Source organism: Gymnoscopelus braueri (genome assembly GCF_963280865.1).
Source record: "Gymnoscopelus braueri genome assembly, chromosome: 5".
NCBI lineage: Eukaryota > Metazoa > Chordata > Actinopteri > Myctophiformes > Myctophidae > Gymnoscopelus > Gymnoscopelus braueri.
This window is the reverse complement of record NC_137606.1, coordinates 11,553,052-11,567,197: the sequence shown is the minus strand read 5'-3', so window position 1 is coordinate 11,567,197 and position 14,146 is coordinate 11,553,052. Positions and strand designations below refer to the sequence as shown.

Genomic DNA, 14,146 nt, shown 5'->3' with positions numbered 1-14,146 from the left:
TGAATCCATCAAGACAGGAATGGATTCGTCTCTGAGCTGGATCAATGGCACGCCGTGTGTGTGTGTGTGTGTGTGTGTGTGTGTGTGTGTGTGTGTGTGTGTGTGTGTGTGTGTGTGTGTGTGTGTGTGTGTGTGTGTGTGTGTGTGTGTGTGTGTGTGTGTGTGTGTGCGTGCCTGTGTGCATGCATGGCGGTGTGCAGGGCTTTGTGATTTATAGCGTTCACCTACAACATGTGTCTCACACTGTCACCACCAGGGGATGAAAATAGGTTATAGCCGTTGCCCGGGGAACGGGTGACCAATGTTCAATTTGTTGTCAGGAGACAAGGCAAGGCAGAGTGGGTGGGGTGGGCTGGGGTGGGCTGGGGGGGCATGCTTGCTTGCCATGCAGGCACCGTTAGTTGACAGGTAAGGTGCATATTGTCGCTGTCGGGCAGAAAACTCCTATCTCCATATTCGTTTGTGTTTTAAAGGAGTAGTTCACCAAAAAAATACTTATTTTCTATCAATTACACACCCCATGAAGAGATTTTTTTGTTTTTGTCGCATCCCTAAGCCAATAATTTGATTACCGGCGGAAAGTTGCTAATATATCCAGTAGGAGACTCTTTGAGTCTCTAAACCGGAGAGACCCCGGGTCATCAACCCAAAAAAGTATTTTTTTTGGGTGAACTATTCCTTAAACGCCCTACTTGATCACACTACAGCGTCACACAAACATGGCAAAAGTAGCAGATCCACAAACTCTAAACGCGGCGCGAAGCGGCGTGTTTAGAGCTTGTAGATCTGCTACTTTTGCTACTTTTGAATTTGAAGGCCCCCCCACTCTCTAAACTGCCGAGCGAGGTCACCGTCGTCATCATCACACATACAGCAGATATTATCCCGATACATATTCATGCCATTCATGGGTGTGTGTCCATGTTCATTAATTAGAATAGAAATGCATGACAGAAAAGAGAGAAAGAGCAGGAAAGTGCAGGGACAGATAGGAATCATTGGCTTTTGTGTCTGCGATTCCTCGGAGTGAATGGTCCCCTCAGTTTAATCACTGCTGCTGCTGAATGGGAGACGTGGGGTCCCGGGCGGGGCGGGGCGGCAGCGCTATTGCAGACACACGCTCCTCTCTCTATGAATTGCAGAGTAGCCCTTAGACCCCACAACGCTCTACGCAATAATTGGCACATCACACTTTTTTTTCCTTCCGTTTTTTTATGACTACACAGCTGCTGCCTTTCCTCCTTTCATTGAACTTGAGGCAAGTATATGTGTGTGGCGGCGGCCTCGTTTTATTTCTGGCCAACGCTGTTTGTATACATAAGCATGCGGGTGATAGAAAGGACAGGTGTGTGTGAAGCATTTAATTTTCAATCCGTCTCAATAGAAGGCAATCAAGTTGCCTTGCTGCTCCCGTTCAGTAGTGCTCCTTTTTAGCGACCTATTATTTCCGGACAGGTGACTAAATTCCACTCATGAAGAAAGTAAACGTTTTTTTTTCTTGCTTTTACTCACAGGACCGGAAGAAAAAAAATTATACATTTATATTCAGGTCGACTCCCTTGCATTCCAGTGCTGTGCTTTGATCCATATAAAGCCTCAAGAACGGCGGTGAAAACGGGCTGAGGTGACAGGATCACTGCTTTCTGCTCATGACCCTTAAACTATTCATTGATGTATTGGTCGTTGAGCCCCTACCACCCCTTACTCTTAACACTCCTGTGCCCTCCTTGGCTCTCTTAGTCCCCCCCCCACAAACACACACACACACATACACACACACACACACACACACACACACACACACACACACACACACACACACACACACACACACACACACACACACACACACACACACACACACACACACACACACACACACACCACCCTTTTTTCCTGTCTTTGCATTGTTTAAAATAAGGTTTATTTGTTGTTTCATTTGTTTACTTGAAGGAATCTGAACATAATGTAGATATCATAAAGTCATATTGTCCATGTGTCCAGGAGTAAAATTGTGACGTTCTCACACTCTTTCTCTCTCTGTCCCATCTCTTTCTCTATTTACCTCTCCTCCCCCTTTCTTATATCACATTATTATCATAAGTCCTCCCCATCTCTCTCTCCCTCTCTGCCTCTTTCGACTCAGACTCCAAATAAGAGTACCCCAGGCCATTGTTTACTGCGAGCTCTCACCCTCCCGAGAGTCCGATAAGAACCTGGACGGGGGAAATGAAATGACTTTATTATTGGGGCCACGGTCAGCCGCATGGGGTTTAATTACCGACGACTATCAGTGACACAGCAGGCTCGCTGGAGCAGTCGCTGAAGGTCAAAGAGCAGGGGACACCCCGATCTCCAGCGCAATACATATTTAATCGGTTGCCGATCATAAGAGGCTTTCTAGTTTTAAAAGGGGGGATCCTGGTTGGATACCACGTGGCTGTGTGCCTTGAATGGCAATGAGTCTGGGACAAAAGATCAGATAGGGGCTGCAATAGAAACCACTGTTCTTTAGGGACACAGTGTGTCGCATATCAAATCGCACAGATTTTCAGTTTTGGGTCGGTAAACAATGACCATTTCAACAAGCTGGCATCATGGGACTCGCACGATCGCTATTATTAGGTAGGGCAGAACTTAAGTGGGTTGTAAATATTTATTTGGAGGAGTTCTGCATTGCATTGGCGTTCATTAAGTTCATGAATATTCATGTGGTCTCTAATGGTGGAACTCATAAATACCAATGCGCTGGTCCGTTTTACTCTAAATTAAACTGCTGTATTTAGGCAATTATACAAAAGGCTGACTATAATTAGAGGAGGTGAGTTAATCTTCAAAAAGCCATTTACCAGCTACTTGAAACGTGACCAGTGGCTCTATTGATTTCACATCTCATTTGGGTTTATGCACTTCTATGACACAAAGTGTTATTACATTAGGCTTACTGTAGCCGTACTGTAACTCCAGGGGGGAGAGCAATGTGGCCTTGTGTGTCTCTTCATATTGTGTGATGTAATGTTATTCTCTCAATGCAGCACTTATTTGTGGCGATGAGCTGACTTTGATTAAAAGGGCTGCAACCCAAAGCTTTAGAACACTATTGAATATTTGTCACTTTGTATTGTATAGGCCAAGTGACAAACTTTTCAAAGTACAAACAATTTGAAGGTTCATGCTCGAAAAGGTCCCTAAAGGGGGATAAAACCCTATGTGTATTTAGCATTTTATTTTCCAGTTCAGGATTAAAAACTACAGCAGGGTAAAATCATGGCAGGCTGCATACAACTGACCTTATCCATAACCCAGGTTTAATATTCTCAGATATAGTTTATGAATAGACAATGCAAGCTGATTATATATATTATATTGTGACTTTACACACAAAAGGTGCTTTCATTTTAGGTCAAGGTCAAGATGGAGGTCATGATCGAGGATAGTTAGGATAATTCATTATATTCCAATTTAGAAAAAATGTCAAAAAGGCAATAAATAAACTATATTTTAATAGTTGTTTGAGCGATGATCAGGTTACAATTGATAATTACATATTGTTGCTGTCGCACAGAAACGTATATCCATATTTCAACTTTTCATGTTTTCATAAAAGTAGAGTTCTACTTCACCATACTAGAGTGTCGCTCAATTGTAGTGAAAATAGCAGATCTACAAGCTCACAACGCCTCGCAATGTCGTCTGGCACTCCGTGTTTTAGCGTGTTTTTAGCATGTTTTTAGCGTGTTTTTAGTTTTACTGTCTAGTTTTAGCTTTGGTGTTAGCAGTATAGTTTTAGTCGTGTCGTTTGTGTTGTTTGTTTGTTTGTGGACACCATTCACACATAATGACCAAATGAAGGGCTGCAGTCAGTCGCAGAGAGGAGGATTAGGGACACACTTAACTCCATCCTGGTTAACCCCTCCCATTCACTCTATGGTGAGCTGCAGGATAGGCCAGAGGCTCACTCTCCCCCTGAACACATGCGGAGGGATACAGACTCTCTTTCATGCCAACTGCCATCAGACTGTATAATATATATATATAACTCTCTCCCTCAATGCATAATGGTTCTGTGTCGGCCCTGGTCTTGTGTGATTATGTCCATCTGTGTTTCTGTTTGTCTGGTTGATTATTTATTTATTTGTTACACTGTGCTGCTGTAACGCCACAATTTCCCTTCTGGGATTAATAAAGAATATCTCATCTCCTCACAATGCAAGGCATTGTGAGATAAAAATAGTAATAAAAAAGTAACGTTTCGGACATACAAGGTTTCCACCCGACAGCAACGATATTCTAAGTACTATTATCAAGAGGCAGATTTCTTTCTCTGGGTCTGGACCGGATACATACTCTATCTGAAGCTGAAATGACTATAGCAGAGCTGGACTCTGGCCTTTTCATAGACGCCTAATGGAAAGTCAGTCATCGGGCCAGATGGTCTCATAACAGGATTTTACTAACACTTCTGGATTGAAATTACAGATCTGATTTATTATGCTTTTATAAAAGTAAATAGACAACTCTATGGAACTACAGTATGCATAATCACACTTGTTCCAAAAATTAACAAAGATAACGTTTCCTTTGTGGAGATTACAAGCTCTTAGCACATGTGTGTGCTTAAAAGATTTACGGATTGAGTAAGACAATTCATGAAACACCTGAAATGAAACGCCTCACAGTCTGCGTTTATCAAAGTAACACATTCATATTCATACTTGTTATAATGTATTATAATTCACTGATCCCTCAACTTTTATTCTTAGATTTCTGTAAATTAATTGTAGCAAGCTTTTTGTCTTCATATATATATATGTATATATATATATTTTTTTTTTTCCATATTAACACAGTTTGAATGTTGAAGAAGGTTTTCATTCCAAAAGATAGCCGTTTTAGAGTCATTAAATGGTTAAAATTATATCACAAAGAAGGCTTACTTTGTGTGTGTTTTCGTGTGTATTTTGGGGGGGTGGAGATTAGTACGTGGACATATAAGTACTTTATATATGATATATATGATATAAACAGTATCTCTCAGCCATGGCTTTTCAATAAGACTTCCAAATTAAACGTGGTATTCGGCAAGGATGTCTGATTAGTCCTTTTGTATTGATTTTAGCATTTATTGCGAATAAAACTTTAAAAAAGACATTTAAGGTATTTCAACACTGGGGAAATAATTCATAATTAGCCAATTTCTCAGCTCTGTTTAAAACAGAAAAAGAAAAAGATATGGTTAAACATGCAATTGATCAAATTAGTCTTTTCTCAAAAGCATCTGGTCTGGGTGTGCTATTTCTATTTGACATAATGACTAATTACTTTTTATTTTTAATATGGCTTGGCTTCACCTTAGCAAATTATTTATTGACAGTATAGTAGTTAAAGACTAGGTAAAATACCGTGGTTTAGTTGTAACACAGAAATGGCATGACAAAGAAGATTTGAATGGTATTCACAGGTTGAGAGCTGTACAGAACACAATACATCATTGGCTCACACAAGACTTAAAGACTATATTAGATCGAATTCTTCTGACTAAAGCAAAGCAGAAGGTTTACCAATGCATGCCATTCTTTGTGCACTTCACCAAAAGTGATAAAGTCACCTAACTCCATCATTTTTAAGTTCCTATGGACCCTCAGTATGTTAATGAGGGCCATGGGATTTGAATCAGTTATTGTGGATTTCAGAGTCAAATGGTTAAAGTATTGTCAAAAGCAGGAATTAAAAAAGTCCCAAAAAGGTAGCACATCCAAAATTTCAAATAAATGGAGGACAAAGTACTCACATTTCCACTTTTTTGTTGGCACACACCAATAAATGAACGCTTACGCGTTTCGGCTATGAGCCTTCCTCAGAGCATGTTACAGGATAAAGTATTGTATTTCCCCAACCTCAATATACATGGTATGTTATGTTACATAATAAGTAATATTTAATAAGGTTGGGGGGGGGGGGGGGGGGGTTGTGTTTTTATTTAAATGTGATTTTGTGGTGTCTAACGTTCCTGTAAAGCTGTACAACTTATTGTGTAAGGCATTATATGGACAAACTATACTGCATTTTTGACCCTATATTCACTTGTGTGTAAATGTCAAATAGTCCATATATTCAGAGCCAACCCTGTGTCAATCATCACTGATTGCCGTATTCCTGAGACTGTGATGTGCAGAACAGGGTAATTACCATATAACAGAGAGCCTACTACCATTGGCTCATTGAGAGCACGGCCGTCGCCTCCCTCTGTATAAGAATGCCTCCCTAAACGCTGCCATAATATGACTCAGAGGAAGATCGCAAGATCCAAACGTCAGTCATTTCTTTTTGTACTTGCACCTGAATAAAAGGCTTATAAAAATAAATAAATAGCCGATCTAAAAAAAATAGCCGATCTACAGTCAAGCTCACAACACGTCGCAGCTTGTAGCTCGGCTATTTTCAAATAGCCTATGTATAAAATAGGGCTGAAGTGGTTAATGTATGTTTTATAATATAATCATTTATATCTGCAAAGTAGTAACTAAAGTTTTCAAATTATTGTAGTGGAGTAAAAGTACAATATTTGCCTCTGAGATGTAGTGGAGTAGAAGTAAAAGTACTGACATTTTAAAATACCTCACAATAGTACTTAAGTACAGTAATAGAGTAAATGTACTTAGTTACTTTACAACACTGCTTCTGCATCCGTTTTCCCTGCTCCTGTGACGCACCGGACAAGCCGTATTAGGCTGAGGCGCGCTGGTAGAAACCATTTGTTCTCAAGTCCACAATTACCCTCAATTTGTCACCACACAATCTGTTTTATTGTATAACGTCAGGGTTATTACCATGAATGAAATGAGGTCAATTTTCAAAGCTGACTGGAACGACAATAATTTAACATTTGCACGTGATGAAATGAATTCTCATCTCAAGGACACTTTTTATACTTTAAAGATTTTAAAGATCTTCTTCACACCATTGTTGATTGAAACCTGAGAAGCACTTGGAATTGTAGGAGTTGAGGCATTACATTTAGTTTGACTCGGTTCCACAGATAAATATTGTGAAAATAGCCTATCTACAAGCTCTCTTTAAGTATTAAGAGTCCCCCCCCCACCCCACCCCCCCCAGTGGTTGCATTGAAGCGCATTGGACATGCTGGCCATTCATAGGTACTGCAGCTCAAAACGGCTGGGGCCACTGTACATGAACGAGCGAAAACGGTTTCGACCAATGGGCTCGACTCACGAGCTTGCGACAAAACGTGTCACAGTGAGTGGCCCCAAATAGGCTACGCCCATCACATTTTCTATTATTTTCAACTCTATGGTTCCGACCAACAGGTTGAGAACCACTGTTTCATACAATAAGAAATAATATGACATAGAAAGGGGAAGGAGAAAGAGAGAGAGAGGGGCGGGTGACAGAAAGAGGGGGGCATGGGGGTAAAGCCTGATTCATACTTTGTCGAACAGCCGACCTATAGACAAATCCACAGAGCGCTCCCCTGGCGCAATCATAGCTGCGGTGTCAGAATGCACACCGCGCAGCAGGAGTCTAACACCGCAGCTACAGCCATTCGCTCTGTGGATGAGTCTATCTAAGATCACACACACCGTGTGATCTTATAGGTCGGCTATTCTAGGCCAGTCTTCGGCGCGCATAAATCAGGCTTGATGCGCATCACTTCTTCTTTACCTGACAGATCCCTGCCGACCCCCAGCGCCAGACCGTCCTTGATCCACAGCACAACGCCGTGATAGTCGGGGATGGAGCAGGGCAAGGTCACCGGCTGGCCCGCCACCACCACCAGGTCCTGGGGCTGCTGGGAAAACACGGCCACTGCCCCTGGAGGATAGACAAAAAGAAGGGTGGTATAAGTCACACGTGAACGTGATCATGTGACTACAGATAACATTGATGGCAACATTTTTAAGAGCGGATGAGAAATATACAGTACGATTGAGGACCCAGTGGTGGAAAAAGTACTCACATGTTTTTTACTTAAGTAAAAGTATCAATACTGCAATGTAGAAATACTCTGTTACAAGGAAAAGTCTGGTAATCAAAATTCACTTGAGTAAAAGCGTTAGAAGTTTCAGAAGTTATCATATGTCTAAAAAGTATAAAAAATCTTTTGAAAATAGCAGGTCTACAAGCTCACAATGCGTCGCGATGCGACGCATTGTGAGCTTGTAGATCCGCCATTTTCAAATAGCCAAAGTTTAAATAGGGCTGAAGTGGTTAATGTATGTTTTGTAATAATAATCAAAATCTACAAAGTAACTAGTAACTAAAGTTTTCAAATACATGTAGTGGAGTAAAAGTACAATATTTGTCACTGAGATGTCGTGGAGTAGGAGTAAAAGTACTGAAAATTAGAGATACTCAAGTAAAGTAAAAAATACCTCAACATTGTATGTAATTACAGTACTAAATGTACTTAGTTACTTTACACCACTGATTGAGGAGTAGAAAAGAGCTCAAACTTGAAGGAAAAGCAACATCATCCATCCATAACACCGTTTCTGCCAATTTCAGTCAAACGAGTGGTCGTGTCAAACAAACGTCACAGTCGACCTAAGAGAGTCACTGACTGAAACGCCACAGCTGAGATGCAGACAAAAAGGCCATCTTATTTCATTGATGACTTCGCCATATAATATAGACTCCTCCTCCCTCCCATATACACGCCATTTAGCAGCTAACACTTTCATGTCTGCCAACACTGTGCTCCTGGCACACATTAACTCGCTGTCACATGTACCCAGACGGTTGCTGTTATTTGCCTGCCTCTCTGCCCGCCAGGCAGGCCTGAGGCGGAGAAAAAGGTGACGTGTGACGAACTGCATTAAGGGGAAGGTGGTGGGGGGGGGGGGGGGGTGGGGTGCATTAATGTATAGGTGAGAGTGGAGAAAATAAAGTGATACTGATGTGCGATGAGAAACAGTGGCATATGTAGTACATCAGGCTCTGGAGCCATACTGAAACCTTCATCACGTATTCACAGACGTGCGCACATTACACGCATGATCGCACGCGCTAAAACGTGCGAGCGAGCGCACGCACCCAGACACACACAGACACACACACACAGACACACAGACACACACGCGCACGCACGCACGCACGCACGCACGCACGCACGCACGCACGCACGCACGCACGCACGCACGCACGCACGCACGCACGCACGCACGCACGCACGCACGCACGCACGCACGCTCACTTGCATACCGGGGAATAGGCAGCTGAGGTTAACAAGTGATGATAGAGGTTTCTCACTTCTCTTCACCAGACCTGTCTTTGGTTCTGCTCCTCCTCCCTTCTGTCTTGATTTCTTCATGTCAGTTTCCAGCTTTCAAGTTGAACTACTTGTAAAATGTAGACTATCTTGTTGTTGTACAACTCAATATTGTTCAACAGTACACCCACACGCACAAGCACAGTCATGGTCATGGTCAGACATACAGTACACCTCCACAGACTCACAGACGCACAGGGACATGCAAACTTCATACGCGCAAACATATATTGACATTGACAGGCTCTGTGATTGTGCATGCAATGCATAAACATGCATGCACAGACACACACATAGACACTCATTAGTAGATAAACCCGTACGAAACAAAAAACTAAAAGGTGGAAGGGCGTAGAAAATGATTATTCTACAATGTGAGCCGCACAAACAAGCATTAAAAAAAAAATAACAACGCTCTTCTTGTATCTGAATACTTGCTATGCATTTCACTCTGCCAATTGACCCGAGAAAAGCTATGTTTGGGAAGCACTGGATTATAGTAACAGTTAAAGACCATGGTGACAGTACACATGGTAAATTATGCTTTTGACACTGCATATCTCTCGCGGGACAATGAGCTCGACCATACCAGTCCTCTACTGTGTCATTCCTCTTGTGATTTGTTTCCTACAAGGGAAATTACTCATTAAATTACGGTACATACAGAGAAATGTTTTGTCTTTGTTGTGCAAATGAAAACCAAGAGAACATGTAATATGGTTGATATATACCATTAGCGCCCGCATAAAAGCAATTTCTTTCAGCTCAGGACTGGGCTGTGTGATGGATAGCAACAGTAGTTGTAAGCTAAAGGTAAGCAAAAGTTATTTTAAAAAAAATATTGATTCATGCACACACGCACACGCACGCACGCACGCACGCACGCACGCACACACACACACACACACACACACACACACACACACACACACACACACACACACACACACACACACACACACACACACACACACACACACACACACACACACACACACACACACACACACACACACACACACACAGGTGCACTATGCTCACACAAACATAATACACTCTGCCTCATTTGAACGTACCTCACTTAGTAAACCAAAGCTATAGGGGAAAAGAAAATACTGTGCCGTGTATCTCAAAGCATACATTGAGCTATATTGAGCTATTCATCTTCTAGCAGACTCGACAGCTGGCTGGTTGACTTTCCCTGAGTAACATCTCCCTATTGTCAGCCCTTAATAAATTACTGTTGGTCTGTGCATGTTTGTGCGGGTGGATTTATGCATCTGTGTGTGCAAAGGTGGACCGTAGGAGAAAATAGCTATAGCCAAGATGTCAGCCGTGTCTCACCATATGTTCCAGACACTATTACCTGGACATCCTTGTTCAGCACTATGTTCCCACACAAGGGGATTTATCTGCGAATGTACACATCAAAGCAGTCGGCATGCAGACGAAGCACACCGGCATGGAGGCGCTCTTGGATGTATTTCTTCGCATATTACAGCGGGGGAGAAAGAATCAAACAAACAAAACATAAATTGCCACATAATTCCTTCTTCTACTCTTGAAACACATCAAACAGCTCAGCCTGTGTTGTAATTGACTTATCTTGGAGATGTCCAAGGTATCTTAATATCCTACCTTCTCCACTCTCCCGCTGTTTTCACAGACTTTTCTACTCATAGCGCTGGAAATACACCTTGATCGCAGCCATCAGATGGCTGATAATGTCTCTAATGAACGTATGCATTAACTATGGCTTTAGTGTCTGCTTGGTTCTTTTTTTATGCTGAAATAGAGGGTCAAAGGTTATTGATCAATGCCCCTATGTATAAAGTAAATGCCCTCATGTCTTACTAGGTGCTCAAACTAACACAATTGTCTGTGTGTGCACAATTCTGAAGCTGGCAAAGAATCACGTCCTTATTGCTCGAGATGCGTTGTGAGCTTGTTGTTTTGGTATTTTCTATGAATTTTGACAAATCTTTTAAAATGGGGACCTGCAGCCAAATACATATCAATTTGGGGGTCCTTGACATGAACATTTTGGAGAAGCACTGGTCTACACCCTCCCCAGGCGGTGACAGGGGCCACTGTACGCATGCGGAAATGGCAATGAGTAGATTGTGGAGAAAATTGTGACATGTAATGGCAAGAGACAGGTACTTGGGTGCTTGCAAGACAGACAGACAAATGCACGCACGCACGCACGCACGCGCGCACATCTTTCAACCTTTTTGTGCATACAGCTACATAATCAACTGGCTCATCCAGCCATTTGAATATCATGATCAGAGCCAGACTGGACCGTCTTAGTGAAGTGTGCCAAACCGTTTCTCCCAAGTCAGCGACCCAGAGAGCAGGGGAACAAAAGTAAGTGGTTTGAAAATAAACAAGCACCATCTGGCACCGGCCACTTGACCGGAAAAAAACCCAGAGTGGCCTCATTCATGTAAAAGCCTGGCCCTGAGTAGTCAGGCCATGCATGAAACCTCATTTCAAAATGACACTAAGCGTCTGAATGGAGCTCACCTCCCCAAAAATGATTGTTAGTCAGAAGTGAATAAGGAGGGATGATGCAAGATAGCCAATTTCCCCTCGGGATTATTGAAGTTATGTTGCGTTATGGTGTTATCGGTGCTTGGTAGTGATAACGCCACGCTGATTGGATCGTCTAGTTACATTAGGGATACCGAAAGATGGACAACAGGTAATGATTTATTTCCCAAATGTAATGGCCTGGAAATGAACTTCATGGGCATATTACCAAGCGTCTAGTCTAGTCCAGATATCAGCACTTGCTCTCTGGACTAGAGTGGTTTACAGAGTGAACACATTCAGAACGATACACTGTTGATTTAACCCATTAAGACCTGAAGCCGATTCTACAAATGTCTTCTAAATCCCAACAGTATTCTGAAAAAACATATGTTTCTATATCAGTGGTGCTCAAACTTTTTCATGTCAAGGACCCCCAATATTATTGTATTTGGCCGTGGACCCCACATCTCAAATTATTTTGTTCCAGGGACCCCCAGAAGTAAAGATTCGAGTTAAAAATGTTTTTAAAACAATATATATTCAAAGATTTGCACACATTTAAAAAAAAATCTAAAATAGCAGATCTACAAGCTCGTATCTGCTATTTTTGAATAGCCAAAGAAGTGTAAAATAATGCTTTTTAGCTCAAATCAAAAAGTGACACAGATGCGATCCGGGTCTTAATGGGTTAACTCTGAGAATGTGCCCTTATGGGGTCCATTTGGTTCCATTTTGTACACTATCTGAGTTAAATGAACACTGACGACTTTACTGTGTGTACACCCCTGATCTGACTCGGGATCAAATTCATCTGTTCGGCCGTTTGTGTTGAACAAGGCTGTCTGTCACAAATCTGCCATTCATGCTTCAGTGTACATGAGGGGGGGGGGGGGCGGGTGGCACTAGCACAGGTGGCGCGTTCACCTCCCCCTGTCCAACGTACTGCTGCCTTATTCTCTCGAGGAGCAAAGCTATACAGTACAGGGGCACCCAAGCGTGGCATTCAGCAGAGTGAAGACAACACCCCCCCGCCACCACCACCTCTCTGTCTCTCTCCTTCCCTTACCAGACAGGTTTTCATAAGTTAAAGGATGAATGAAGATTTCAGTCCGTCAAGGGGAGCTTTCGGTGCAGCCATAGACAATGGACTGATTGTTTGTTTGTTTGTTTGTTTGTGTGCGTGTGCACGTGCGTGTGCATGCACATGCGCCGAGGCTCAGGGTGCCAGCAGAGTGGGAGATCCCCGTTAATAACGTTTTATTAAGCATGTTAATGGAGTGGGTGAGAAAGGAGCCTGGGGAAGAAGAGAAAAAGTCTAAACCTGCCAATGTGCTGAGAGATAAATGGGCCCTGATCTGAAGGGGTCAGCCTGTTTAAATGTGTTGGCATTTACAAACGCCAGAGCTACAGACAACAGACTGTTCTGAAGGGTGGCTTTCTCGCCTCGAAGCAGCTCATCACGGTGGTGTAGAAACAGAATAGGAAGTAGGTTAACGGGCGATTAATACAATTTCACAGGATGATTCGTCAGTATTCGGTCTGTCTTCATGGGCTGTCTATGAAGATTAATGGCTCAGTCTATTTGTCTAATAAATCACTAAACAATGGCGATATTGGGACAACACTGCAGCATTCTAATACTAGGCAAGGCAAGTTAATTTGTATAGCACATTTCAACAACAAGTCAATTCAAAGTGCTTTACAGAAAGCATTTAATATTGCAAAGCATATATTAATTTAGACACAGAGCATTAAGACACAAAAGAAACACATTATAAAAGGACCTTTAAATAGATGGAATCTTTGAGGATTAAACGTTCTCTGCATCAGATCTTAACCACCACTCCTCTACATGTAGTAGAGAAGTAGCTGGAGTGAAAGCATCGCGCCTCTGGCTGTGTTCAAAGTCTTGCAATGGAGGCACAGACAAATCCCAGTGGTTACAGAACATGACAATTATCGACAACAAAATAGTGGTTCAAAACACCTTTTTTGGAGTGGATCAAACAAAAAGCCTAATGGGACAGAAATGAATTAACTTCTCAGCATGGAAAATCCTGGAACCAATATGAATTTCAGCAAAAAAAAGCTACACTATTATTGTTAGATAATTATAGTGACCTCTTTTGGTGGACAAATCTACTCAGACACAGTACAAATCATAAAATACAATTCTTGGCAGCTTTGACTGAACGCTGTGAGGCGAAAGGGAGGTGGGAGATCGTTGATTAGGAATGTAATCAAGTTTCTTTTGTTTGTTGCTGACTGAGGGCCTCCTTCAAAATATGGAAGCAAACACTTTGGCCTTTTCCTATAGGA

General features: G+C 42.2%; 1 protein-coding gene across 1 annotated transcript in view; it reads right to left on the bottom strand.

Moving 5' to 3' along the window:
- Window positions 1–9,331, bottom strand: part of kirrel3b (kirre like nephrin family adhesion molecule 3b) — a gene marked incomplete at its 5' end in the record, with an annotated part of 120,641 nt that extends 111,310 nt beyond the window's left edge. Inside the window, 2 exons of the mRNA XM_080429074.1 lie at window positions 7,684–7,833; window positions 9,271–9,331. Coding sequence (XP_080285200.1) covers window positions 7,684–7,833; window positions 9,271–9,331 — 211 coding nt within the window. The remainder of the gene's footprint in view (window positions 1–7,683; window positions 7,834–9,270) is intronic.
- Between the last annotated feature and the right edge of the window lie 4,815 nt (window positions 9,332–14,146).